The sequence below is a fragment of the Pseudorca crassidens genome, chromosome 1 (genome assembly GCF_039906515.1).
Source record: "Pseudorca crassidens isolate mPseCra1 chromosome 1, mPseCra1.hap1, whole genome shotgun sequence".
In the NCBI taxonomy this organism is placed as follows: domain Eukaryota; kingdom Metazoa; phylum Chordata; class Mammalia; order Artiodactyla; family Delphinidae; genus Pseudorca; species Pseudorca crassidens.
Window position 1 is genome coordinate 91,665,394 of NC_090296.1, and position 25,337 is coordinate 91,690,730.

Consider the following 25,337-nt stretch of genomic DNA (forward strand, 5'->3'; position numbering starts at 1 on the left):
GCAATAACAAATAATCCCCAAATCTTGCACAAAATGCAACAAAAGTTTTTTTACTCAAGCAAAGTATATGGCATGTCCAGGCAGTGCACCAGTGCATCTGTCCTCCATGTGTTGGCAGTGCATGTCCAGGCAGTGCACCAGTGCATCTGTCCAGGCAGTGCACCAGTGCATCTGTCCTCCATGTGTTGGCTCAACATTCCAGCTTGATTCAATCCGTGACACTTCCTAATCAACACATGCATTGACAGTTGCTGTGATGGGGAAAAGTGGGCTGGAAAGTTGAGAATGAGTACTTAAATGCCTCTACCCTGAATTGACATAGGAGACCTTTGCTCATTTTTCATTGGCCAAAGCTGGTCACATGACCACAGGTAATTTCAAGGCGTTGGGACATGTGCTCCTCCCATGTGCCTGGGGAGTACAGCAGAATTGGTGATTAATGATCAGAAGTATTATTAATTTGCCTATCACATACATTTTAGTGGGAAGTAAATTCATTGAGTCCAGAATACCATAAAGCTGTTAGAAACATTTAAATATGAGGCTACGTAAACAAAAGTAAAATCTCAGAATGATGGATCTAATAATGGTGTTACTCCCCTTCCCTGGACAGTCTGACTATTCATTGGGTATTGTGCTCATTTGAGGGACTATACTTTAGGAGGTCCCCTGGAGGTGTTCAGAAGAGCTAAATGCAGGATGATCAAGAACTCTTTATGGTTAGACTGGAGAAGTCCTCTGAGGAAAAAATATCCATTCATCCTCAAATGTATGAATATTTGACTTGCTTTACGGGGCTGTGAGTGGTAATTTACAGGGAGAAAGATGTCTACTCAATTTGAGTCTTTTGCAGTCAAAACTATACGGATTGCCCCAAGGTGAGAAGAGTTCCTTCCCAAGGGTGGGGTCTGAGCATGGCAAAAAGTTTGGGGGAAAAGGAAAATTCAAGCATCGTATGGCTCATTGGACTAGATGACCAATGAGATGCTTCCAGCCCCAAATTTGATAATTGGATTGTTTCTAAGTTGCCCACAACTCCCATGTGGGTGATTGCTCCCAGACCTCCAAAACCACTAGCACTTGCTTGACTCCCTTTCAGGGTCCTGGAGCAATGCATTGCTGGCATCTGGCTACCCAAATAAGAAACGGATGACATATCCCAAAGGTGAAGAGGATGGGGTGTGGTTCTGAACTCTGAGATGCTGTACTTTATTCACAATTGTATTCACAAGGCAGCTCCAAGTCATTCCAGAGCTAGCTGTGGAAACACATGAAAAGCCACACACCCTATTGTCTTCCTGTAATGAAGCTGGGCTGAACTAATTCAAACCAAATTTGATTTAAACCAACAACAACAAAAAAAAAAACCCAAGAAATTCTTGTTAGGCAGAGCCTTTTTTACGTCATTTTATCCTTGAGTGAATTTTTACAGCTGAGTTGGAAAGTCTATCAAATAGGAATTAGAACTTCTCTGCCAACTCCTGATGTACATGTCAGCCACAGTGTGTACTCGGGCGATCCAGAGCCGCCCTCTTAGCCACCAGGGGTTAACTGCTTTCTTCACTCAGTAACCATTTCCTGACATCCTCCCGATGACACACTCATACACACACTTGCTTTTTCTTTTTTCGATTCATGAGTTGCATTTTCTTTGTTACTATGGCTGCGAATTGTTGATACTGGATTCATAGTCAGGTTTTTATTCCTTTCTGTCACTTTTTCCCATGAACTAATAAACCACAGTGGAGTTAACAGTGCGAGTCAATGTGAACCTTGCACAAAGCATTTTTATATTCTATTGCCATTCCCTTCCTACCCTTAATCTTTTAGAGTTGTTAACATAAGAAAATGAAAATGTACAGCCTCCTTCCTTCCCTCCTCCTCTTCCCTCTCATTTCCCAAGCTCAGAGGGGAAGAACTATCAGCCATTTCCCATCAGTACTGTTTGCAGAGTAACACATGTCCTCAATTACTGGGATCAGAAACTGAAGGCAACTTTTGGGTTGGTGATGGATGACTGGCTGGCCCTGCTCTCTGTTGAATATGCACCACGGTTGCCACAGTGGGAATGGTTTAGCAGAGTAACATTTTCTCTCCTGTGATCCAGACAGCTTTTGTCCTGGGCAATGGACCCTGTTCTCAGTGGGTGTGAGCCCAGTCTCAAGCTTGTGTGTGAGCCACTCCACAGCAGAAACCAAGCTCAGAGCTCATCTCACAGGGAAAAGATCTCAAACTGAATCAAGAGGAGAAATGCACGAAGAGTAATCTTTTATGTGGCAAAGGAGCAGGTTTGAGAGTAGAATCATCTGGATTTGAAACTTGCATCTACCACTTACCAGCTGCATGACTTTTTGCCAAACCATGTAACTTCTCTCAGTCTCCCTTTTTTCATCTGGGATAAGAAGATTAAAAATAATACTCCCTATTTGTCATAGTGATCATTTCATAATGTGTTTGATTGTCAGAAAACTACGTTTTTCACCTGAAGCTAACCTAATATCATATGTCAAATATACCTCAATAAGATAATAATAATAATAGTCCCTATCTCACAGAGTTGTCATGAGGGTTAAATGAAGTAATCCACGGCAAGGCACTCCATGTCATTGAGAATGTGATCAATAAAAGTTAGCAACTGTACTAGTCAAGAACATTTTGGTAGCCCAGAACTCAAGTACAGAAAGGTATTTATTGATTCATAAAAGGCATGGATATTCTAGGGACTCAAGCAGTGTCAGTAAGACTCAGTCTCCCCTTCCCTCTCTTGATTCTGTTTTTGTGGTAGCTAGTCTCTCAGATGGCCCCCAGTGATCTCTGCCTTCTGGTTATATGCTTGTGTGTTTCCCTCCCACACTGTACCAGAGTTGGTCTGTGTGACCAATAGAATATGGCAGAAGAGATAGTATGTTGCTTCCAAATTTAGGTCATAAAAGACACATAAGTGGTTTCCCTCTTAGTGTCTTTGTCTGTCGGTCTGTCTCTTTCTCCCCCTTTCTCCAACTATTCACGCTAGGGGAAGCCAGCTGCCATGTTGTGGACAGCATTGTGGAGAGGCCCACCTGGTAATGAATTGAAGTCTCCTGACAACAGCCACATGAGTGTGCCATTCTGGAAGTGGATCCTCCAGCCCCAGCCAAGCCTTTGGTTGACTGCAGCCCCTAGCGACAATTTAACTGCATGAGAGATCCTGAGCCAGAGCTGCCCAGCTAAGCCACTCCTGCATGCCTGATCCTCAGAAACTGTGTAAGATAATGTGTTGTGTTAAGCTGCTAAGTTCTGAGTTTTAATTTTTAATGCAGCAATAGATACCTAATGCAACTGATGTTAGATACCAAATACACTGATACCTTCACTTGTAGGTAGGCCTCTCAGATGCAGCTCTTTGCAGTCTGTCTTATACCATCCTCCCAGCTAATAATTCTAATAGAGACCCTCCCTATCCCCAAAATGACAACAAACTCACTGGGCTGAGTCTCGTTAGATGGACTTGGCTAAGTGTCCTTTCCTTAACTAATATTTTCCACAAAAGAAAAAAAACCGTTGTTACCAGAATAAGGAGGATTTTGTTTGCGGGGGCGGGGGGACAGCAAACATGATATATATCTGCTCTTGCTATTATTACTAACCACAATACAATTATTTATCTTGTGTCAGCAAATATGTTTGATAGTAATAATACTGGTTAATCTTTATTGTTTGCTGTGTGTCAGGCACTGTTCTGAGAATCTTATATGTTTCATTCATTTAATTTTTCTACATGCCTATGAAATGGGTACTATTATTATTTCTATTTTATGCGTAGGAGAGGCACTGAAAATTTAAGTAACTCTCCCAAAGTCACACAGCTAGTAAGTGGTCAAGCTGGGATTTGAACCAAAACAGTTTAGTTTTAGGGTTTATGCTCATAAACCACTCTGCTAAAACCATGCATGAAGTGTTAAGTTTTGATTTCAGGTGTTTGTTCTCTTAGGTCTCGGTTGTTCATATATAGAATATGTCTCCACTGACATAGAAATGGAGCTGACTCAGTCTTAACCCCGAAGTAACAGACACAGTTAAATACCTGATCACGTGGTGGTGGAGGGGGCTGTATAAACACTTTCAAGTTACATGCATTCAGTGTTCTGCTGCAACTACCTCCCAACTGATAAACATTCATATATAAAGGCACCCTCTCTTTTCTAATTCTTATACCATTGACAGAGAGTAAGTTGTTGTTGTTGCTTTTTAAGGATCTTTTGAGTGAATAGTTGGGTATAGAGGTAAGTATGAAAAATGTCACTAGCATGACTCATTTAACCAATTTCGGTACATATCTGGCCCCTAATAGGAACATTTTTATTTGTTCCAATTAATTGTTGGACAACCTTTTCCACCTGCCCATATCAGCAGGAAATTTGGTGTTTCCTCTTGAAGACTTTGCCCACAACTTGAATTGTACAGAAACCTGAGGGTCTTGTTCAGTCTGAATAGTTGATCCAGCTTTTTTTTTTTTTTTTGTGTGGTACGCGGGCCTCTCACCGCTGTGGCCTCTCCCGTCACGGAGCATGGGCTCTGGACGCGCAGGCCCAGCGGCCATGGCCCACAGGCCCAGCCGCTCCGCGGCATGCGGGATCCCCCCGGACCGGGGCACGAACCCGTGTCCCCTGCATCGGCAGGCGGACTCTCAACCACTGCGCCACCAGGGAAGCCCCTGATCCAGCTTTTAAGCTCCAGAATATTTGTGCTGCTAATGTCCTGGTGTAGATAGTAGAATCCATTGCATTCTTGTCCACTGTGGTGAGAACTCGTGAGCCCTGTACTGGCTCTGAATACACCTCACCACTGGGCTCCAAGGTTTAGGCTGTCTTTGGTTATATGCCAAGGATCAGCTATTGCTTCCCAAACACAGCAACCTCACCAGCTTGGCTGCTCTGAGATGAACAAGTAAGATTGTAACATCAGCTGTGCTCCTGGAACTAGCTTTTCCCACCAAACAGTATCCCTGTGCACTGATCCAGACTCCTCCTTCCTGCATAAGGAGGTCCTCTTTGGGGCTCTTCATACCCCAGTGAACCTCCATCAGGGTCATCTTGATTCATTGGAAGGGTTTTAATTCTGCTGAACTCCACAAGCATCCCTATGGTTCTGAGACTGGAGTGTATGAGCATACCCTTCTCCCCGGAGAGCATCCAAGACTGCTCAACTGAGACCACTCAAGTGTTACAGGGAAACATCAAAGATAATCTTTCCCAGAGTGATTTTCTGCATCAACCTAGGCACAAAAGCTGTATGCATGTAAATACAGTAAAATGTATTCAACTTACATAAGATTTTAAATACATAAAAATGTTTTTAAGTTATGCTTCACTGGACATCCTGCTAGAGAAATATGACAACTTCTCAGGGTATAAGAACCTTGGGCAGACTCTCAGGTGGAGCAAGCCTTTCTGCCCCAGTAAGATCTACTTGATTAGAGAAGTGTTGAGGTTGTTTCCCAGAGAGAGGACAATTGCTATTCCCAGAACAAGAGAGGGCAAATGAAAGGTGACCAATACATTTGAAAGTGTGTCTGTGGCTGGTTAAGCCTGGGCTTGTGAGAGGGGAAAACAGTCATCTTTTCAACTCCATCTGGTCCTGTTCTCACTGCAGAGAACTAGGTATTGCCCCCCATTTATGTCATTTTTGTAGGAAAACTTAATTTTGAGCTGAATGAAATTTGAGACAACCACATGGATTCAGAGTTAGGAGGAACATAAGGACCTACTAAACAGATTGGTGTCATTGCCTGAGGACCTAGAAACTCAAGTATTCAGTCTCTTAGGCCAATCCCATTGGGAATAGAAGGCATTAATTCTACCAGTTAAGAATAGATGGGTAATTTACATAGTGGACGGTGTCATCTCAGAAATAAGAGGGCACCAGATAGAGCACCAGGAAACGGCAACATTATTTGGATGACCAGAGCTCAAAGGAGGGAACTCATGATTGCTTCTCCTCTATTTTCTCCTCTTTGCCTTCCCCACATCCCTTTGAGTAAACACATCACTAAAGATTAAGAATGCTTGGCAAAAGCATTTTCCTTTAGAGCAAGAGGGAAATTAATATTTTTTCTGGGGGCAGTATTAGGGGAGGTGTAAACAGGAAGCCAGGTATCGATGACTTCTCTGCAAATATGAGAATTTCTAATTAAAAGCTGGCAGCTGCACCAAACAGCTTGCACCCTGTGGGAATGCAAGGACCGAAAGGTTGGGTGGAATGAAGAGGACTGATGTAATCACATTCCACTGAATACAAATCCTTTCCTGTGGGTAAATATTGTCCTGGGAATATCATGCTCTGTTCCTAATAAATTTCAGCAGGCAAAGACATAGACATATCACCTAAAATGTCTGCAAATAACAATAGTTCCTGCAAGCCAGGAAATAGAGCTGATTTCCCATTAAAGTAGGTCTGTCTGTTCAGCAGGGTTCCCAGGTTGCTGTCAGGAAGTTATTTGCTGACTCATCTTGATATTGGGGAATTTTCAATTTTCCATTGAAAATTCCATTCTGTCTCTTTCCAGAGGAAATCTCTTTAAAAAAACAATTTTATGTAACATATGTGAACTATGTTTCACTGTTTTACATTCTAATAAGAAATGTCAGTTGTCCCTAATTCCAACAAACGGGGAAAAACTCAGTTTTTTGAATACTTCTCAACTCAGAGTGTAAGAAGAGCATGAGCCACGGACAGTTACTGGCCTAGTTTTATGAGACAAATGATTTAAAAAATGCATCTTGGGCTTCCCTGGTGGTGCAGTGGTTGAGAGTCCGCCTGCCGATGCAGGGGACACAGGTTCGTGCCCCGGTCCGGGAAGATCCCCCATGCTGCAGAGTGGCTGGGCCCGTGAGCCATGGCTGCAGAGCCTGTGCGTCTGGAGCCTGTGCTCCGCAACAGGAAGAGGCCACAACAGTGAGAGGCCCACGTACCGCAAAAAAAATAATAAATAAAAGAAAATGCATCTTTTATTTAAGCATTGCCAAATTTTAGTAATACTTTTTTTTTTGCCCCAGGACATTTAGATTCCATTTTTTGTCATTCCCTTGACACTCATTTACTTGTGCAATTAGTTTCCAAAAAATTCCTTTTTTGTTTTTCTTTTTTTTTTTTTTTCAGTAAGAAAATGGCTTCCAGTAACTCATCAGTTAGTTTTAAACAACTTCTTTCTGTTCAGATACAAAGTTCTACTCTTCCTGTCTTGGGTCCTGGCTCTGACAAGGTGACTGATCCCAGGATTTGGGAAAGGACCTTAGATACCAGGATTTGGCAAAAGATCTTAGAGACCTCTATTCCAAATCACAAACAGTGAAGGGATTCTGTCCACACCCTCATCCTTCCCAGTTGGTCATGTGGCCTCTGCTGGACACCCAGTGGTATCTCTATTTTGTGAGGCTATTATCTGGAGGAAATGGACTCATTTTCAAAGATGGACAGGACAGATAGACTGGATACAAAGTAATTTGGTCATTCATGTATTCACTCATTCTTTTGACAAATATTTATTGAACATCTTCTTTATGTCAGGCAGGTTCTATGCTGGCTCTAAGGACAGACGTCAACAGAGTAGATGTGGTCTCTGCCCTCACGGAGTTTCCAGTAGGGGAGATAGACATTAAAAACTAAGTAAACCGATAACTAATTACAATATTTACAATGATCATAAATGGCATGAAGGACAAGTGGAAAGGGTGACAAGGGCTAATCTAGGGAGACATACCCAGACTGGGGGTCAGTTGGAGCTTTAATTAAGACTCTTTTCATTTTTCTCCCATTGCATAAATGAAGCCAAGGTATGAAAGTATGGGTTAGAATTCTTAAAATAGCTACTCATTAGAAGAGGTAAGAAGTGTCATAAATGAGAGAGTACTGATACAATGTAGATGTTCTCAATCAGGAATAGTTAGGTATTTATAATATATATTATTTGGCAATATTATATAGCCTTAACATTAACTTGGAAAAGAGTTTTTATGGATTTCATAAAAGCTTTATGTTCTATTGTTGTTTAGTGAGAAAAGTTGCAAGTGCAGAAATGTTAAATATTTTACATATGTGTGTGTGTATATATGTATATGTATATGCCCAGAAAATATGTGAAAATTATACCACAGTGTTTTCCTTTTTGTTAACTGAATTATAACTATGCAGATAAAATATATTTTTAGTGAATATGTCTCAAGCAAACATCTGTGCAACCACAGCCAGATCAAGGACTAGAACACTGACAGCACCCAAAGGACTTCCTCTCCCCAACCTCCTCCCCTTGTACAGCATTTATCATAAATAATCCTCTCTCTTCCCTAGAAAAAAACACTATCCTGACCTTTATGATAATCATTACATATATGTCCTGTTTGTATTCCCAAGCAATATAAATTAGCTTTGACAATTTTGAACTCTATATACATGGAATCATACTTTTCGTGTTTCTTTTGCTCCACGTTATGTGTGTGGAGTTCATCACTTCATTGCTTCAGTGTTCCTTTGTGTCAATAGACACAGCACAGCTCACTTGTCCATTTTAGCATGAATGGGCATTTGGGTCATCTCCAGTTTGGGTCTACTACACGCAATGGTGCTACGACCATCCTTGTACACGCATACTGTACACAGTGTATTGAGCTTCTTTACTGTTTAAAACCTCTGAGTGCACTTGCTGGTCGTGGGAGGTGCTGGTTTTATTCTGTCTCTACCTTCTCATCCTGATCCATTCTTCATTTTTCTCTGCCTTGCTCTGTGTCTTTTTAAGAACTATATCGGGCTTCCCTGGTGACGCAGTGGTTGGGAGTCCGCCTGCCGATGTAGGGGACACGGGTTCGTGCCCCAGTCCGGGAAGATCCCACATGCCATGGAGCGGCTGGGCCCGTGAGCCATGGCCACTGAGCCTGCACATCCAGAGCCTGCGCTCTACAATGGGAGAGGCCACCAACAGTGAGAGGCCCGTGTACCGCATTAAAAAAAAAAAAAAAAAAAAAAAAAGAACTATATCACCAGACTGCCTGGCCTCCAGCTTTTATTTACATTTGGCCAATGGGAGGCAGCAGCATGAGCCTGGAGGGTGAGAAGGACAATGCTTGGAGTATGAATTCCCCCGACTTCCTCTCTGCCTTCCCACCGTTCTGGAAGCAGCTGCACTGCATTTCTTCAGTTCTAGCTCTCACAAGGCTCTGGTAAGACTCTTTCCTCCTCCTGCTATTTCAGGCCCAGCAGTGTAAAGACCTCCCATTGTTAGTCCCCGGTGGTTTGCCATCCTAGTGGTTCCTTTAACCCTGCTCACACCTCTATAAACAATCCTGTGTTAAACTCTCTTCATTCAGAACTTTTTGAGCATGCCATGTCATTCCTCCCATTTAAGGTATACAGTTTAATGGCTTTCAGTATAGTCCCATAATTGTGCATCCATTCCCACAATCAATTTTAGAATATTTTCACTACCCTAAAAAGAAACACTGCAGCACTTAGCTGTCACTCCCAGGTCCCCCACATTCCCCCAGCCCAAGTCAACTACTATATAATCTACTTTCTATCTCTATAGATTTTCCTATTCTGGATATTTCATATAAATTTCATATATATGTATATATATACATTTCTTACATATATTTCATATGTGTGTATATATATATATATATATTTCTATGACTTATGTAGCTTAGATTTAGATCTTTAGGCCACCCAGAAATTTTTTGATGATGATGATGGTGAAAGAGATCTTTCAAAAGAAAAGATTCCATTTCTCTTGCCAAATGGACATCTGATTATCCCATCACCATTTGTGGAAAAATATGTTTTTCTCTGTTGATCTACAGTGTGACCTTTATTATAAGATTAATTCCCGTAGAGATGAGTCTCAGAGAGATTACCATTTTCTTCTTTATACCTTTTTTCAAATTTTCCACAGTGAGAATATATCATTTACACAATTGGAAAAAAAGTTTCTAGAGAATAAAATTAAAAGTTTTTTTTTAAATTAAAAAGATTAGAAGCTAAAGATCAATAGCAAAGCACACTTAGAGATCTTCAGACTCCAGAGGAAGACCTCTCTTTTGCTGCTTTTCCTACCTATTTGCCACTATTCTATTATCAGTGGCAGATAACCAAGAACCTTCTTGTATCTGCAGTATGCAACAGAGACAGAACCTCCTGCACAGCCTCCAGGAAACCTGAGTCCTCAGCTAAGTTCTCATGCCCTGTTTCTCCAGGTTTGGGCTGAGGGTACCTTCCCTATCTACTAGAGCTTTTCTTTTCTGAGCTTTGCTCTGATCCAGGTCCAGAGTCTATGACTCTAGGAGAAAATCAGCCTCTTCATGAAATAGATCATTCTCTCTCAATACCCAGATTCTGTTGACCATTTAATAACCTCTCAGTCTCTCTCATCTCCTCTCCCCTTCCTCCACCTTCTGCTTCTCACACAGATAGTCCAGGTACTCATGTAGCTCTTCTTCACTCTCTCTGGTGATGTTGGGCTCCAGATAGGGGATCAAGGCAGGCACTAGTGGGAAGTGAAGGTCTGGAGTCAGAATGCCTGAGCTTAAATCCCACTCCTGTTATTTATTAGCTGTGTACCCTTGGAGAAGTTACTTTACCACTCAGTCTGTTAATAGAGAGTTTCCTGTCCTCTAAAATGATGATGGTTGTTTGGATAAAATGAATTATTCCTTATAAATTTCTTGATAGTGCCTGGCACATGGTACATTCTCAATAAATGTGAGCTGTACTCATGGTTATTATCTGATGCTTATACTATGAAATCCATTCACCCAAGGTCATGAAAGAGATATCATATTTTGGCACATGTAGTAATAAAGTGTTCACTCCATGAAAAAGTGCAAAGCAAGCAGATATAATAAGAATAAAACACTGTCATCTATAACAATTGCTGTACATCACCACGATGAATCCTCTCCTCCATTTCCCCTCAAACCAAAATCCTTTAAAGTCTACTTTGGAAGTAGGGGAGAGGGCACAGGTGTGCAGAAATTGGAGGGAGGTCACTGTGTTTGATATCTGGGTCAATATGATGCACAACAGACACAACATTCTGGAAAGTAGAAGCTTAAGTAGCAGAGGATACAGTGATAATATAAGTCCTCAGGAATTCATAGAAATCCGAGGGAGAGTGTTGAATTTCCAAAATCTAAGTAGGGGTGAGGGTGGGGATAGGATTCAAGCCTCTTGTTCCGGGATCTAAGGGACAGAAACACCCCCATCTGAGTTACTCAAGAGGTAGAGCCCGGAATGCGCTGCTGGTGCCACTTCACCCCCAGTTGTTGGCTGCTAAGCAAGATGCTGGTGAATCTTCAACTCCTCTCTTCCCTGCTGGGCTCATTCTTGGCAACATTCCTTATGGACAGGCCATACAGGCAGCTTTGGATCCTGTAGTTGCTTTGGCTTGGCGGTTCGCCACTTACTTCCGGTTAACATTCCTCCACCCTCACCCTAGACTATGGGTCTCTCTCAGAGGCACCTGCTCCTTCTCTCCTCTGTACCCATCCATAGTCTCGATCTCTGATTTCACCATCAGCTACTTGGCTCTTGTCTGGGACTCAAATATAACTTCTGTTCAAATATTTTCCATCTGAACTTCTTGTTTGGAGCACATTATGTTTCACTGTGGGCCTTTATTGGGATAGAAGAGGGTGATCAGGCGTGATACTTGAAAAGTCAAGTTTATATATCCAAATAACTGTAAGTGAGACCAAATAAAGCCCTTCTTCCCATGGTTTCTGTCCAAAAATCCTCAGGCTCAGTGCAGAGACAGTTATGGCCAAGGAGGCTAGTGCTGAGTTGGAGGCAAAAAGCCAGCCTAGGAATGGACTGAGGCTCATGGCTGGCACAAATGCCTTTAGATTCTCTCCCATTTACCCTCCCGGGTCTTCTGAGCCTAGGTCGTTGGTCTAATAAAAGTGCCGGGCCAGGCCACAGTTCAACATCAACATGTGTGCTCAACCACCACACCCCACGTGCAGCATGACATGTCTGGCTACTCACAAGCCACTGGAGGGTCCGTCTCCTCCAGTGGAGTTCAGATAAGGGCTTTCAGCTGGGCTACCTCCACATGATCTCCCCCAGGTCCAGGGGCTCCACAGAGAAACACATTTACCTACTTAAGGAGCCTCTTCTCTTGACTTTGAGCTGGATGGACGTCCCAGCCAAGAACACGTCAGTAAGATGGAACAGTGCTGTGTTGTGAACCAGGGGTGAGTTTAAATCCCAGTTCTACCCCTTATTAGCTGGGTGGCCTTGCAAAAGTTCCTTCACATCAATCTACCTGTCTCCTCATTTGTAAAATGGAGCTAAGGATGCAAAGGGGGTGTGGGAATTTATAAAAAGATAACCCACAAATAATAAGGTTGGTGATTCCCTGAAAAATAGGCTAGTCCTACTGGACAGGAAATAGGGTTGATGTTACATATGGAGAGGTGGTCCCTTCTTCAGTATTTAAGGGATGATATCAATAGCTTAATAGGAAGCATGACGGGAAGCTGAGCTGGGAAGAGTAACTGTGTGTGTGAACCCAGAATGCTGTGTATAAAATTCGGAGCTGTGCCCTGGCACTTGTTTGTTGCCTAATAGTTCCTAAGTTGAGGTGACATAGATAAAGGACAGTGGACCTTAGCAGGTGCATGTTCTAACATGCACAGTGATTTTGGACTTGTTACCATTGCTGGAAACGCCTGTTTGAAGGGGTCTGGCCCCTGAAATGGGAAGTGGCCACCTCAGATGCCGGGTCATTGATTTGAGGGAATTTTGTGGAATCTCAATGGTGGCCGCTAGCAGTGGCAACCGCAGCCTAAAAGAATGAGGTTCCTTGGCAGACTAGGCGAGGTTTGGGTTTAATGCCTTAAGGCCGTACTAATCTGGACTGACCTTTGGACAGAAGAATTCTTCTCAGGGCCTTGGAGCTCCTGCACAGACATAATGCGGATGCAGGGGCATTTAATGTTTGAGTTTGAGAGAATGTGATTTCATTTCATGTCGCAAGCTGGCAAGCTGGTCCCATCTGTAAAGTGGTGAGCATGCTGCCTGGCACATGTTAAGGGCCCCATAAATGATGTTCATTATTATTAAGCATGCGTGCTGCAGCAGCCACAGGGCAAGGCAGTGCTCCTTGGCAACTGGAGCTCCCTAAGGGGAGGGCGGTGGCTTAGGAGCTGAGAGAAGAGAGTGGAATCATTTAGCGGCTGACACATACCCAGTCACTCCAAGGAATCTCCCATCCCAGCACAGAAGTCTGACCCAATTTTCTTGGCCTCCAGAGACTCTCTGGTTCCAGTCACAGATCCGAGCTGGGAGCATCCTTCCTCTTAGCTGGCTGTGGTTGGGAGACAGAGTGGGTGAACCAGAGCTCACCCGGATTTGGGAGCCTTGAGCACTAGCTCATCTCCTCCAGCCCTCTCTGGGGGTTGAAAGGCTGTGGGAAAGGGAGTAGAGAGGGTGTGGGGCACCTCATGTGGTCAGGAAGGCCTCCCCTCCCTTGGAGCACACAGCAGCCAGAACATGGGCTCATAGGGTTGTTTACCTTCCTCAGTCTGGGAGAGATCATGCCCACATGACAGGACTTTGCGAGTTGGAAAGTACTTTCCAGATGTACAAGACCTCGGCCTGGGGTTCAGCTGTAGGACTTTTCAAACCTTGGAGCACAGGATCCTGTGTCAATGCTCTCAAAAGGGGATTCACATCACTTAAGTCACATTGGGGTGGAGGTACCACATTAGTCACTGCAGTTTGCAAGACCTGGGATCCATATTCTTGCCTGGACCCTTTCTGTATCTCTAAAGAAATAAGAAAACTAGACAGAGACTTGGGCTGGGCCATTCCAGACAACAATTCTTATGGCACCTGAGAGCTGGGAACAGAGAGCGTTGGCTCAGAGGAGGGAGATAGGGAAGTAGGTGGGTGTGGGAAGTCATCAGGGCAGCTTTCAGGAAGAACCATATAATTTCCTTTTACAGATGTACCAGCTAAAGCATAGAAGGGCTCACCTATTCACCCAGATCCACCACTGAAGCTGCTGCCTCCTCTTGCTGCACTGGATCCCCTATGTCCTTTTGCCCCGGTGGCCTTTTATAAGCTTAAAACTGTTTTATTTCTTATATGTAACTGTTTTTTCCAGCCACCAAAGCAAAACCACCTTCTATAGTCACTCACTTCCAATATACATGATGGAATCGGGTATTTGTTTTCACGTCTCCCGCTTCCCCACAGGGCTCTGCATTCCACAGCCGCCACGACACCCACCACCTGAAGATGTCACCCAGCCCCAAAACTTTGAGATCCCAGTCACGCTCGCTTCACTTTTCCTTTAACAAGCTCTTATACAAGCCCTTTTACTTTCAGTCGTCCATAACCTCTTCTATAATCCTATCTCCTCAGTGTTCACGTGTAGGGAACCAGGTAAAGGTGAAAAAACAGAGACGAGGAGAGAGTTGACTCTCCCTAGGTCATGCAACAGAACAGCAGAGCAAGGGGAAGGACCTCTCACCTCACTGGTGCTCCTGAATCCATTCCCTCCCTTCCACTCCCCAAATAATTACCTTACTGAGGCCTCCTGCCTGGACTCCAACAGAATTTCATTCTTTCAACAAATGACTGAGACAGAAGCCCTTGCCCTCATGCCTAAATGCCCAGTGAGATAGGGGGGCATTAGCCAAATGATCGCAAATGAGCAATGAAAAAAGGGAAGTCAGAGGCTTCCTGATTTATTCCACCACCTCAGTCTTTCAACTTCTCAATGGTCCTGTGCAATCCTGCTGGATTAATATTCCGAGTATTCCCAAAACAACCCACTGTATTCCAAATTACTCTAGATGAGCATTCTAGCCCTTCCAGACCACAACCTCAGGGCTCTACTTCCCTACACACTGTCCGTGCCAGCTGGCATTGCTGCCCACCCTGTCCTTGCCCACTTCAGTGCCTGTACGCAGGGTATTCTCTCTATGCAAAAGCCCAGCTTGGCTGCCACATCTCCAGGAAGCTTTCACCAGCACCTCTGATGGAAATGATCTTTCACCACCTCCACTGTATGCTCCCTTACCAACTTTTAGGACTTCTTTTGTGGAAAAGATACATAATACAAGATTCCAGGAATTTACAACTTCTCTTAGGTAATGAAAAGCCCAATAGTGGACAATGAAAATGGAAGACCTTGGATTATCCAAGGTCTGTGAAAGCCTACCCTTGTCCATGGAACATTCACAACTCATCTTTTCTGAACCATTGCCAAGTTCTGGGTGCTGAATAGCAAAATACAACATGAAAAACAAAAACAAAAACAAAAACAAAAAAACATGGTCCCTGGCCTCTGAGTTTACATTTTGAGAAGTCCCTGGGAAGGCTGCAGTCTGCATCAGCTGAAAAGCATTTACTAAGCCCTATTTTTTCAGAGAGCTGCCCTCGCCTGGGAGCTTAGCCTGTGATTACATACCACTGCATGTGATACACCTCATAAATATATTTTGTAACATGACTGTGAGCACCATTATCTTTCCTACTTTGCGTGTTCACTCTGTTTCTTCTCAGACAGAAAGGTCTTCCTCATACCCACTTTTCAGCACCCTACTCAGGTTCCTTTCTTTCTGCTCCAACCCTGTGATCTCCCACTGCTTTGAACTTCTTTCAGGAGCTTGTAATTTAGCAACAAATAATTTAGCTCTTCCTCATATGGTTCAGAAGTGTGACGTTTAGTGGCTTTGGAGTTTGTAGCAGGGAGAGCTAGCTGACTGCCAAAGATATGTGCTATCCTTCCATTAGGTCAAGTTGTATCTGGGACACAGCTACCCAGCCACTCCATTTCCCAACCCTTTTACATCTTACTGGGGCTTTGAAACTAATTATGGTCAATGAAATAAAAGTGATTTATATTGGTTTTGGGCGAGGGTTGTTACAGTATCTCATGTGCCATTCGTTGCTCACTCTTCCTCTTCATGGACAATTCTGGATGCCAGAAGTTGGAAATAGCAGGGCTTCAGGATGGAAGGGGCTAGATTCCTGAGTCACCATCTGGAGAATAACCTTCCAGAAAAGCTCAACCAACCAGGAATATCTTCAGACTCCGGGCCACAAAAAAGCTCTTATTAGGTTAAACCACTGAGATCAAAACAAAGTTTGATAAATCTAGGACTGAATCCTATCTCTGCCTCTTGATAGCTGTGTGATGTTGGGGAGATTATTTACCCTTCCTGGGCCTCAGATTCTCCATCAATAAGAGGGGATCAGTAGTTCCTAACTTTGCAGGATTATTATGAGGAATAAATAAGATATTTCTGAAGTACTTGAGATACCGAAGAAATCAAATATTTTCTGTATCTTTGTGTTTGTGTACGTGTTCTCATGCAGTGGCTTCATGTGTGTTAATCTTAACCCTAGATTGTAAATCCCTTGAGTAGTGGTTCAACGATGTAGACCCCCTCTGAGTTTTCCATAAAGTCCAGCACAGGGCAAAGTCCATAGAAGATCTCAATAAATATTTACTAAGAGGCAAAAACTATCTTGGTTTAAAGCATAGGCAAAACTATCCTCCTGTGCTACCTCTCTGATCATCTCCCCTCCTAGGCCACCCATCACCCACCCCATCACACAGGTTCCTTTATTTTCTTCCACCTACGACCCTCTCCCACTGGTCCAGTTCCCTTGACTTCCCACCAACCCACAACCTTTAAAGTGTATTTTTGTATAAACTTGTTGCTCAGTATGTGAGTTAATGGGTGTATCTATTTGGATAAAGTGTTTTTGTGGTTTGTGACCAATGCAGCAGAAGCCAGACAGGGAAGGGAGAGGCCAATTATTGAGCTCTTTGGAAACAGATAGTGAGGAAACCTTGCTGGAGGTGACCTTTTTTCATAGTTTTATAAATGAGCTGTAGACACAAGTTTTATGATGAAATCTCTGAGTTGGAAGATGTTGCTAAACACTTCTGCTCAGTATAAAATATCAAGTTGATGAAGAACAACCATCTCATCAGACTGGTATGTTGAGACTTTGGAAATTGTGTCAATGTGTTTTTAAAAGGAGGACACATATTTAAAGAATAAGAGCAATGAAGAAATGATGGATTATCTGAACTCATTTTAAGCCAACCTAGTTTAGCTTATCTTAACTCTGTCCCCCACTGTTGAAGAGGCAATTAAAGCTCCTTTTAAGTCTCCCCATGTTTGACATGCTTTTTACATGTGAACATATTTCCTACTCTGCTGATGAAAGCTCTATAAGAAAAGGAGAGTAACTCCAGTAATTCTGATCATATTAGATAGAGAACAAATGCCCAACCAGTGGAGGCAAACTTTTCGTGAGGCCCCATTCAAGAAAAATTTTTAAATGTTTGGACTTCATTTTAAAAAGAGTATATATATACACACATACACATGTGCCCATACACACACCATCAGGAAATGTAGCATCTACAACTGTAGTAAAGCATTTTAAAAATTATTTCCCTGAAATAGGAATTTCATCTAGGGAAAGATAAAATTTCAGAAACTATACAGATATAGATATAGATATATAGATATAGATATAGATAGACATAAATAATTAGAACACGTTCCAGTATCTTCTTGAAAAGTTGGGCTTTTGAACATATTTTACATGAGATGAGCACTGGTGGGGTGAAGTGGAGGCAGGCTGGATGGCATAACAGATGGATTTGAAAGTGAAGTGCATGTGAATCGGTCTCAGGCCAGGAACAATAAACAAAGAGGCAGTCCACCAGGACGTCACTACTGGAAGTGTGGTCTGCAGGCTGCAAAGGGAGCCCGGACCAGGGGAAGGCAAATGAGGCACTCTACTTGAATGCACCAAAAACACTCAGTAACAAGATAAGTAATATTTAAAAAATTCAAACTGCAAACTGTCACCAGCAAAGCCCATTAACAATTCCCCGGAAATAAAAACAGAATCTGGGTAATAAAATAATGATGTTGTAATTTAGAGACCCATTGATGGGCCAAATTTCTCCATCTCCCAGCTGGTATTGGGGCCAGGGTGTATTACATAGGAAGATTAAATATTTTCGGGTTGGGGATGATACCCAGAAAACTTCCAGTCCTGCAGAATGAGCCCTGATGGGTTACCCCAAACAAGAGGGACACTGGAAGGGAGAATCCCTCACAGTCCCCACAGCGGGATGGAAATGACAGATCCTGGCCACTACCCTCCAGGGCACATGGTTTGAACAGCTGTTGAATTATGGGGCCAAGGGGCTCCTAAGCTGGCACTCCAACTGACCCTGAAGGAGCCCTGGCTGACACTGGACATAGGCGGAAACCTGTTGAATTCTTAGGCAACACTGATGCCACTTATTCACTTCTGAACACCAGATCAGGCAAACTCAGTCACAAGAGTTGTAAAATAATGGGGGTAACAGGGAAGGCCCAAGAATGAGCATTCATAGTCATTAGAATGCAAATTGAAGAAACATACTCTTACCCATTCCTTCCTATACGTTCCCAAATGCCCTATACCCCTGCTAGCAAGGGATATCTTACATAAATTGGGAGCTACTATCCACCTAATGGGATACAAACTGGAGACTGGGGTTCCCCTAGACAGGGGGCACAAGGTAATAAAGGTAATGGCTGAGGACAAACCTCCCCAGACAGGGCCAGTCAACCTCCCTGGAGCAGATCCCAAGGTCTGGGCCCAGGGACGGGTAGGACAAGCTTCAGGAGCCATTCCTGTGATAGTCTACCTAAAGCCCAGACATACATGGCCCAGTAGAAAATGTACGCTCTCTGTCAGGAGGCCTTGTTGGGCACTGCTCCTGTTACACAGGGCCCAATTGATGAGGCCCTTTTTAGGTCATGCCAATCAGCCTGTAACACTCTCATTCTCCCAATAAAGAAAGCTAACGGGGAATACTGGATGGTACAGGACCTCGGGGCAGTTAATGAAGCCACTGAGGATATACATGAGGAGTCTCTAATCCCTACACCCTGCTGGCCACTCTACCATCCACCAGTACCTGGTATGCTGTATGAGATGTAAAAGATGCCTTTTTCTGTATCCATTAGCCCCAGAGTCACAAGAAATTTTTGCTTTTGCATGGCAGGACCCAAACACACGACAAAAACAATACTGCTAAACAGGCCTGCCCAAGTGTTCAAAAATTTCCCCACCATCTTTGGGGAAACTTTAGCTAAAGACCTAAAAGATCCACCCTCCTCCAGTATGTGGATGACGTTCTGATTGCCAACCCTACTAAGGATGCCTCTGACAAAAATACTGTAACGACCTTGAACCACCTAGATGATAAAGGATATAAGGTGTCCAAGAAAAAGGCTCAAATATCACAAACTAGGGTGACCGACCTAGGTTGCATTCTCACAGAAGGTCAGAGAAGCCTACCCCAGGAAAGAAAAGAAGCCATTTGCAGATAGCTTAGGGGTTTCCTGGGGATGGCCAAGTTTTGCCATATCTGGATACCTCCACATTCATGAGAGAAGGGGAATCACCCTTGGGGTATTAGCTCAAAAACTGGGACCCCTTATTCAGGTGGCTGTTGGTTTCTCTAAACACTTAGATCAAACTGCTGAGGGGTGGCCTCCTTGCCTATGGGCAGTAGCAGCTACTACAACCCCACTAAAGGAGGCTGAAAAGTGAACATTTGGTCAGCCAGTCACTCTATGGAATCCACACCAGTTTCAGACTTCAGTAAGTTCTAAAGGAACAGAATGGCTATCCCCCAGAAAGTTGACTCAAGTTCAGGCTATGCTTTCAGACCCAGTGGCTACCATAAAAACCTGTCACATGCTAAATCCTGCTACCCTGCTACCCACAGAAATGGGGTTCTTGGAGCATGACTGTATAGAAGGCATAGACAAGATCTATTCTAGTCACTTTGACCTAGGAACTAAGCCTCTCCCAAACACCAAGGAGGAGTGGTTCACGGATGGGAAAGTTTTATGAAAGAGGGAAAAAGGCTGGGATATGCAGTGATCTCACAGACCTAAGTCATAGAGGCACGAAGCCCACCCCTAGGGACTTCAGCCCAAAAGGCGGAACTGATAGCCCTTACCCGAGCCTCAGAGCTTGGGACAGGGAAGGTCTTGAAAGTTTACAGAGACTCTCTCAGTATGCGTATGCCACCCTACATGCACACAGGGCTATTTGGAAAGAAAGGGGGTAAGCTTACTGCAGAGAATAAGCAGGTAAAACGTGGCTTAAACATATTGAGACTCCTAGAAGCGGTGTAGCTTCCAAAAAGAGTGGCAGTGATTCACTATAGGGGTCATCAAAAAGGGAATGCGGAGGTAATAAACAACAAAGAGGGCACAACTGCCAAAATGGCAACCCTAGAACCAGTAATTTGTCAACTAGGCTTCATACCTAAGAGGCCAGATCCATCCAAATACTCCTCAATCTATACAAAGTAAGAATTAGACAAAGCCCAGAAATGAGTGGCTAGTTAATAAACATGGGTAATACTTCTTTCCCAAGCTGCAGCTTGTCAAGCCATCCGGGAGGTCCATCAAGGAACTCACTATGGGAGAGAAGCCCTATATAATTGGTTATGTTAGTTGAGGTCATGGTAACTCATGGCATGAAAAATATAATCAGTCAGATAGTTGAGATATGCCCCACCAGCACAATGAACCCCCCTAACACCAGACCCCCAGAGGGCCCGAGATAAGGCCCATTCAGACCAGAGGGACATATCTTGGAGAAGATTGTCAGATTCACTGTGATGCCAAGAGGGCTGGGCAACTTCAGGCACCTCTTGGTACTAGTGGACATATTTTCAGGGCAGGTAGAAGAATTTCCCGCTAGAAACAAAATGGCAGCCAGCCAGAGTGGTTAAACTATTCCTAAAAGAGATAATCCCCAGGTTTGGGATCCCAGGATCCCTATAAAGTGATAATGGCCCAGCATTCATGTCTCAAATGACAAAAGGGATAACAGGTACGCTGGGCATAAAATGGACCGTGCAGGGCTTCCCTGGTGACGCAGTGGTTGAGAGTCCGCCTGCCGATGTAGGGGACACAGGTTCGTGCCCCGGTCCGGGAAGATCCCGCCTGCCGCGGAGTGGCTGGGCCCCGTGAGCCATGGCCTCTGAGCCTGCGCGTCCGGAGCCTGTGCTCTGCAACGGGAGAGGCCACAACAGTGAGCGGCCCGCGTACCGCAAAAAAAAAAAAAAAAAAAAAATGGACCGTGCACTCAGCCTAGAGACCCCAATCATCAGGGAAAGTAGAGAGATCCAATCACTTAAAATGAACCTTAGCCAAGCTATGCCAGGAGACTCAAGAAAATTGGATTACATTATCCCAGTTGCCCTGGTCTGCATGCTGTTAGCCTCAAGAGATAAAGTTAAATGCGTTTGAACTTATGTATGGTAGCCCCATTCTGCAAGCCCAAGCGAAGGGATACCTTAACCCCTTTGAAATGGAACAACTCAAGTATGCCCTCCGGATAGGAGAAACCATGAAAGCCCTCATGGAACACAGTAACCAGGTGCTGCCTGCACCCGCCGATCTGGCCCTCCACACCTTCCTGACAGGAGACTGAGTGTATCTAAAAACCTGGAAAACTGGCAGCCCACGAGATCAGCTCAGTCCTTAGTGGAATAGACCCCACCTGGGGACTCTAACTACACATTCTGCCCTGGAACAATGGACCGCCTGGACTACTCTGTGAACGCCTCTCTGACCAGAAAAGCTTCTCTTCCAAAAAACAATAGTGTGACCAGGGATATTCAGCCCACAGCATTGAGCCTCGATATCAGGGCACACCTTTGCTATAGGCAAAAGACCTAGATACCTTAATTTTTAGGAAAAATTTGACATGTGACTGTCATTCTCTTGCTAATACTTGGGCCATGCCTCCTAAATTGTCTTGTGTCCTTTGTCTCCAAAAGGTTAGAATTTATAAAATTCTAAATGGTGGTCACTCAGGGATATGAACAGTTAGGGCTAAATCCTGGTGCCAATCAAACACATCTAAAGGCAGCTGGGGAGGAGCTCTGCTCCTCCACCTGGGGTTATGATGATGACCCAAACCAGCAGGAATGTTACAGAAGATGGACCTTCACTTCTAATCGGCCCCCAAGAATGAAGAGCAAGACAAAAGCCCGAGGAGGGGGTTGGCACCAGCAAAGCCCATTAACAGTTCCTGGGAAATAGAACCTGGGTAATAAAATCTAACCTTTTTTCCTTCATGCTTAGTCTAGTTTCACTTGCTCATAGGGTACCGCGGCCTTCCTAGCAATTCAAACAAGAGTTCCTACCGTGAATTGGCTGCACCTGATACTTGAGCTTGGCGGGCTGCGTGCAGAAGCTCTGCGCATGACACCTTGGCTCAGCGAGGCCGTGCGCAGAGACGCTGTGATCTGGAGCTTTGAGCAGCGCTAGCAGCGCGCAGCTGCGCGGACCCACAAGAGCTCCGCCCCCTTCCCGCTGACGAGGACCCTATAAAGCCTCCCTGCAGCAGGCCGCTGCCCAGGGCCTTTCCTGAGAGCTTGCGGTTTACAGTGAAAGCTCGCACCTCGCCAACTTTTGACGAAGAGCAAAGCTTTCTTTGGCTTCTGAACCGATGTTGGTCTCCTTCTATTGGCGTAAGTGACCCGGGGCAGAAGGACTCTTGCTGGAATCTGACGCAGGAGGGTTGGTAACAAAACTGTAAACTGTGGGCTGGCTACCTGTTTTTGTAAATAAGGGTTTTCTTTTGTTTTTTTGTGTGTGTTTTTTTTGTGGTACGCGGGCCTCTCACTGTTGTGGTCGCTCCCGTTGCGGAGCACAGGCTCCGGACGCGCAGGCTCAGCGGCCATGGCTCACGGGCCCAGCCGCTCCGCAGCACGTGGGATTTTCCCGGACCGGGGCACGAACCCGAGCCCCCTGCATCGGCAGGCGGACCCCCAACCGCTGCGCCACCAGGGAAGCCCGTAAATAAGGTTTTATTGGAGCATTATTGGCATCATATGGGTGTTTGATAGAAATGCAGACTCTCAGGCCCCACCCCAGAACTTTGAACTCATAATGTGCATTGTAATAAGATCTGTGGCTAATGTATGTGTTCATTAAAGTCTGAACTGCTCTAGAGGAAAACTGTTAGAGTTTTCAGGGAAGGCTAAACAGGCCTGTGGCTGCTCTAGGCAGGCTAATAATTTGGTGCCTTCAAGTAGATATTGTTTAAGTATTTCTTAATATTTACTTAGTAGAGACAGGAAGAAATTGATTTTTTAAAATTAAAATGGATCTCTTCATATTCAATGCACAGAATTTATTACATGCATCAAATGTAACATAACATTTAAACTTATTTGGAATGATTTGTTATTTCACATCTTTTCTGTGATAATTGGATAATTGGATCATCCTTCACACGTGAAGTACATGGGAATATAAATTGGATCATCCTTCACGTGAAGTACATGGGAATATACCTGAGAATTCTTATTCAAAACATTTTAAACTTCCTTTTTCTGACTCATTGGCAATCACATCCCATTTTTTCTGTCGTTCTTTTGTCTTTAGTTTTTCTTTTGTGGTTTTCTGAACCAGAAAACTTCTTGGGAGGCATATTAGAGGTTTATAGTTGAGGTAACAGAATGCATCACCCGTTCCTGGTAAGTGGCACCATGTTGCCATTTCAGCATTTCAGAGTTGAGTGGTGTGAGCCTGGAGGCAGGTCAGATGGCTTGGCAGTGGCCTGGTCCCATATTCCACCATGTAACTTGCATGCTCTAAGTAGAAAATTGTTTCTTGAAATGAGTTTCCATTTTCACTACCAGATAACTGTCTGCTTCAAAAGAACTAATTTGTATTTTCCAGTTTTGTAAAGACCAGATGAGGAAACTTGAGCTAACTGGACCATGTTTCTGATTTAGATATTTTTAGGGGTTTCCTTGACATTTTGCTATGAACATACTGCACATTGGAGATGTTGACTCCCTGGGAACTACCCAGTATGGAGGCAACAATTGCAATCTTGCAGCAAGGCTAGGTCAGGTGACTATCATGGGGTAGGTTAATGAGTCCAGGCAACCACTGGGCAACACCCACACCTCACTGCCACTTGATTGTTCCCTTCTGAGGCTGCACCCCAAACGCCAGGGAAAAGATGCAGTTTGCAGAATCAGGAGGTGTTCAGGTTAACATTATTAGGTGATGACACTGCTGGCCTTTTTTCCTTCATGCTTAGTCTAGTTTCACTTGCTCATAGGGTACCGCGTTCAGTGGCTTTCCTAGCAATTCAGACAAGAGTTCCTAGCGTGAATTGGCTGCACCTGATACTTGAGCTTGGCGGGCTGCGTGCAGAAGCTCTGCGCATGACACCTTGGCTCAGCGAGGCCGTGCGCAGAGACGCTGCGCCTGGGGCTGTGATCTGGGGCCTTGAGCAGCGCTAGCAGCACGTAGCTGCGCGGACCCACAAGAGCTCCGCCCCCTTCCCGCTGACGAGGACCCTATAAAGCCTCCCTGCAGTAGGCCGCTGCCCAGGGCCTTTCCTGAGAGCTTGCGGTTTACAGTGAAAGCTCGCACCTCGCCATCTTTTGACGAAGAACAAAGCTTTCTTTGGCTTCTGAACCGATCTTGATCTCCTTCTACTGGCGTAAGTGACCCGGGGCAGAAGGACTCTTGCTGGAATCTGACGCAGGAGGGTTGGTAACAAAACTGTAAACTGTGGGCTGGCTACCTGTTTTTGTAAATAAGGGTTTTTTTTGTTTGTTTTTTTGTGTGTGTTTTTTTTGTGGTACGCGGGCCTCTCACTGTTGTGGTCGCTCCTGTTGCGGAGCACAGGCTCCGGACGCGCAGGCTCAGCGGCCATGGCTCACGGGCCCAGCCGCTCCGCGGCATGTGGGATCTTCCCAGACCGGGGCACGAACCCGAGCCCCCTGCCTCGGCAGGCGGACCCCCAACCGCTGCGCCACCAGGGAAGCCCGTAAGGTTTTATTGGAGCATTATTGGCATCATATGGGTGTTTGATAGAAATGCAGACTCTCAGGCCCCACCCCAGAACTTTGAACTCATAATGTGCATTGTAATAAGATCTGTGGCTAATGTATGTGTTCATTAAAGTCTGAACTGCTCTAGAGGAAAACTGTTAGAGTTTTCAAGGAAGGCTAAAACAGGCCTGTGGCTGCTCTAGGCAGGCTAATAATTTGGTGCCTTCAAGTAGATATTGTTTAAGTATTTCTTAATATTTACTTAGTAGAGACAGGAAGAAATTGATTTTTTAAAATTAAAATGGATCTCTTCATATTCAATGCACAGAATTTATTACATGCATCAAATGTAACATAACATTTAAACTTATTTGGAATGATTTGTTATTTCACATCTTTTCTGTGATAATTGGATAATTGGATCATCCTTCACACGTGAAGT

The 25,337-nt window shown here is 44.3% G+C and overlaps 1 protein-coding gene across 2 annotated transcripts in view; it reads left to right on the top strand.

Annotated features, from left to right (window-relative positions):
- The window catches only part of DUT (deoxyuridine triphosphatase), a 99,207-nt gene that overhangs the window by 72,411 nt on the left and 1,459 nt on the right, over positions 1-25,337 (top strand). The window contains exon 9 of one of the 2 annotated variants that reach the window (XM_067746057.1): positions 2,108-2,252. The exons of the other annotated variant lie outside the window; for it this stretch is intronic. Within the exon in view, the coding sequence (XP_067602158.1) occupies positions 2,108-2,237 (130 nt within the window). The 3' untranslated portion in view covers positions 2,238-2,252. Of the gene's footprint in view, positions 1-2,107; positions 2,253-25,337 lie in introns of those variants that run through there. 2 annotated transcript variants of the gene reach the window in all.